The sequence below is a fragment of the Tupaia chinensis genome, unplaced genomic scaffold (assembly GCF_000334495.1).
Source record: "Tupaia chinensis unplaced genomic scaffold, TupChi_1.0 Scaffold000113_1, whole genome shotgun sequence".
Taxonomy (NCBI): Eukaryota; Metazoa; Chordata; class Mammalia; order Scandentia; family Tupaiidae; genus Tupaia; species Tupaia belangeri.
The window spans coordinates 7,000,801-7,004,814 of NW_006159577.1; the positions used below are offsets into that span (position 1 = coordinate 7,000,801).

General features: G+C 49.2%; 1 protein-coding gene across 1 annotated transcript in view; it reads right to left on the reverse strand.

Moving 5' to 3' along the window:
• PLPP4 (phospholipid phosphatase 4) overlaps nt 1-3,989 on the reverse strand; it is a 153,317-nt gene extending 149,328 nt beyond the window's left edge. The window contains exon 1 of the mRNA XM_006143959.1: nt 3,863-3,989. Coding sequence (XP_006144021.1) covers nt 3,863-3,918 — 56 coding nt within the window. The 5' untranslated portion in view covers nt 3,919-3,989. The remainder of the gene's footprint in view (nt 1-3,862) is intronic.
• Nucleotides 3,990-4,014: the final 25 nt, after the last annotated feature.

Below are 4,014 nucleotides of genomic sequence, written 5' to 3' on the forward strand. Positions count from 1 at the left end.
TCTGCTACCAGGTATGTCCTCACCAGCAGTGTACTCACCACATCTTGCCCTCACAAGCTGTGGCATGCCCAAATCTATCTTTCAGGGAGTATGAACCACCACTCTGGCCATCCCTCCACCTTTAGGATGTCATCCTCAGATCTGATGTGAAAACCAGGGTGACCCATCTGTTCCCACATGTTACTCCAGGAAATATACACTTGCTTCTCTAGAGACAACAGGTCCTCCAGGAGATTGCTCACAGCACTGGCTGCCATCACTCCTGTCTGGAAGCCTGGGGCTGGATGCATCTCTCACAGGGACTTAGAGTTTTGAAACTTGGGGTCAGCTCCCTATCGAAATGTAGATTTACCTCCTTCAGGCTGAGTGTTTTCAGGCAAGTGACTCAACCTTCCTAAACTTTGGTTTCTTTATGTGTAAATGGGGATAATGAACAAAGTCTGCCAAGTGAGATGAGGCTGAGAAGTGAAATCACACAAAATGCCTTTTGCACAGAAGCTCTGGACTGACCAACACTGCCTGCTATCTTTTCTACAGTGCAGAGATTGAAAGTCGAGACTACATAGGTGGAACATGTAGAGTTAGGTCTCAGAGCCACCCTCATTAGCTCTGTAAGTTGGATAGCTCCTTAAGCTGATTATGCTTAAGTTTCTTCATCCGTGATGAAGAAATATCATTATATTGCTTTCATCAAGTTAAATGGCATATATGACTGTCTTTATTAGTGCCTGAGGTATAGGAAGCCCTCAGTAAATGGTAGCTATTACACTGGTGATAGCAGTAAAAGTTAGTGGTATACTGCTAGTAGTATACACTGATCTGCTGGGCTGTTAACTAGCCAACTCATTTCCACTCTGTGTGCTTGTCGAGCAAGACCAGCATGGCTTTGACATTTCCACAAATCCTCACACTCTTTGGTGAAATCACGAGTGGCAGCAGGGTGGAGGAAGCCCATGGGTGCTTGTCCTTCTCCCTGTTCTGCCCACGCTCATGAGTAAGAGCAATAGGCCCTCAAGGCCCACACACTTCATAGCACTAAATGTAGTCTCAAAGCTACAGATTGTGCTTGTATTTGTCCTAAACATTGGGTTCCTGTAATCAATTAGTTTTCTGTTAGGTTAAACTTTATGTGCCAGCCCCGCTTCACATTATTCTTTATCATTTTTTTCCCAGTGATGTGAGGTTCTTCGGCAGAACTGCCCAAAGGCATTGGATGTCTATGGGGATTGCCTGGATAGCTTCCTCTTAGAATCCTGAATGCACAAAATCTCAGTACTGTACTCAAAGCACAAACAGAAAACTGGTTCCTTAAGAGTCAGCAAGAGAAAGCTTATCTTCCTACCAGCCATCGGTCCAACATGCACTTCATTAGCTCCAACTTGGAATCTACAGGGAGCCTGTGGGCCAAGGGCAGGGGATCCCTGCTTTCATACAGAGCAAATGTGATCAGAGAAGAGACACATCTACAGAGATATTTCTCCAGAGGTGTAAGTTTGCAAGAAGTAAGACATATTCTCCCTTTTACTCTCACATCAAAATTCTGTCATCCAGAGAAATATGGTAGAAATACTAAGCAGAACTAGATGGTGAATTCTATCACCTAATTGGACACTCCAGCAGGGAAATCAGATTTGTCTGAAGGGACTTGCTAAACCCTCTGGTGCTACTGAGACCACCATCTTTGAGAGTAGAGATGGGTACAACTCACTGAATCTTGCCATCACTCTAGCACTGGCAAAGGAAGAATGAAACTTTCCCCAAAAGTCAACCTCTGTCAAGGCGCCAGAAGCTTATCTGAGAAAACCAAGGGTCATCTGTATTTGTGTGCTCCTAACCATTCTTTTGGAAGTCTTTGTCTGCTTGCTGATAACTATCTGAACAGCCAAGATTCCTTCTGCCTTTCCAGAAGGGGGCTCACATAAAGGCTGGTCTTTGAAGGTAAAACTGCCACAAGGTGGACACACTGGTAATACTTCTGATATAATACATGGGAATTATCCATAAATGTCTTCAATGCTCATGTAAGTCCAGGGCAGGTGGCAGCAGATTCCCCCATTAACAGAAGGAAGATTTTTGGAGAAAAGAGTGTAAATGCCTGCCTAGTTTTTACATAACTTAGAAAAAATATGCAGCACATACATAGTAACTACATATTTGTAAACATTTCATAAATGTTTGGGAGGACATTGAAGGAAAACCTGAAAACAGTATAAATATTTTACATATTATGGGACCTTTTTCAAAGTCTGAGAATTCTCAGCCACACTCAAACCAGGCAGCCTAAGAGCCTCTCATTTTATTTTAACATTTTTCACACAAACATCCGTCCAACAAATGTTAAATTCTGCTGCCCATGAACACTGTTTTAGTGTTTCTACCACATAATAATTTCAGGGGCTTTAGCCTATCTGCCAATGGGAAACTGTCCCCATCTGATCACACAACTGTTACTAGTTTGAATGTTTATTCTAAAGGTAGAAAAAATAGAGGAAGAGAAGGGAAAAGTACTTTGTTTTTCTAAAGGCATCAAGACCCAACTGAAGTTCTTCTCGTTCCTTCTTCCCAGTGAATAACACCAGTGTTCAGTCAGAAGGCCGGAGAGGGGGGCTTGCCTGCATCTGGGGGAGCTCACGGCCTTTTCTGATGGTGTGAATAAATACTCTGGATGAATTTCATCCCTAGTAAAGAAAAACATGCAAGAAAGGGCATTCTTTCTGTGTGTGTACCCTGGGCTGCAGGAACAGAAGTCAGCTTTGACACAGCACACCTGCCACGGATGACTCCAGATTGGGGCAGAAACCATTGAGGGCCCTCCTGTTTGGCTCTGTTGGATTCCCCAACAACACTAACATCAAAAATCCAGCAAATCCAGAAAGTTCATGCAACGTTTATATTTAAAATGTGTCATAAATCAGTCATGGGCAGAGTGAGCGAGAACCTGACCCGCTGATGGAGGGACGAGTGCGGATGTGGACGCCTGCTCTCCTGGGTGACAGGAACTCACAGGGGGCTGTGGAGTGGTTCTGGGCTGCTGTTCTTGGCTCAAATACGAAAGGAGGAGATGGGACAGCTCCTTGCTGCTTGGATTCCGAGGCCAGGGACTGGCGGGTCCTCGGGACACCAGCATGAAGCTCAGTGGCGCTGAAGGAACCTGTGCCGCTGCCCCCTCCTCTTTCTGAGATCGCGGTTCCCAGATACTAGGCGCTCAGAGTCACCCCGGGCCTTTCGCTGCTGCCCCAGGGGGACCGCCCCCACCCCCACTCCGCACCTGAAGCGAACATCGACTGGGCCCAGAGCTCCGGGATGTACCGAGCCCACTGTCTGGCTTGGGGTTCCCGAGTTCCGAACCTCCGCAGCAACAGTTTCCCAGGGAAAAAAGTACCACGAATGCTCTGAGGGAAGATGTTCAGCAGACTGCGCGGGGAAGCGGAGGACAGGGCCGGAACCAGGACTGCCAACGTTGGTTTGAAAGATCACACAGGAGAAACTTCCCCAGGACGCGGTCCAAGGTGTGCGTCCCAGCTCACCGGAGCAGCCTTGAATCTCCCGGGCAGATGGTGCGGGACCCAAGAAAGCCGCTGGCAAGGGGACCCGAGCAGTGAGGACCCGCTCCCGGCGCGGTGGTGTGGCAGGGGCAGGTCTCCACCCAGACGCGCGCGGGCTGCTCCGCACCGAGGGACTCGGAAGGCAGAGGGCGGATCTGTTTTGGTCCCACAGGACACATTCCCGGCACCTGGCAGGGAAGGAACCTCGAACCCAGGCCCTGGAGGGACCCGGCGGGGCAAACAAAGTTGGAGCGCAGAGATGCTCTGTCGGTGGGCTCCGAGTCTGTGCGCCCCGCCCACAGTAAGCGACTACTTACACGAAGACCCCGAAGAGCAGGGCTCGCACCCCGATCTCGATGGCCAGCTCCCGCATGGTGCGGCCGGAGCAGCTCCCGCGGCGGCGGCTGGTGCTCTCCTCGGCTCCCGGAGCTCGGCCGGCGCCGGCTCGCCAGACCCTGGGTGGCGAAGG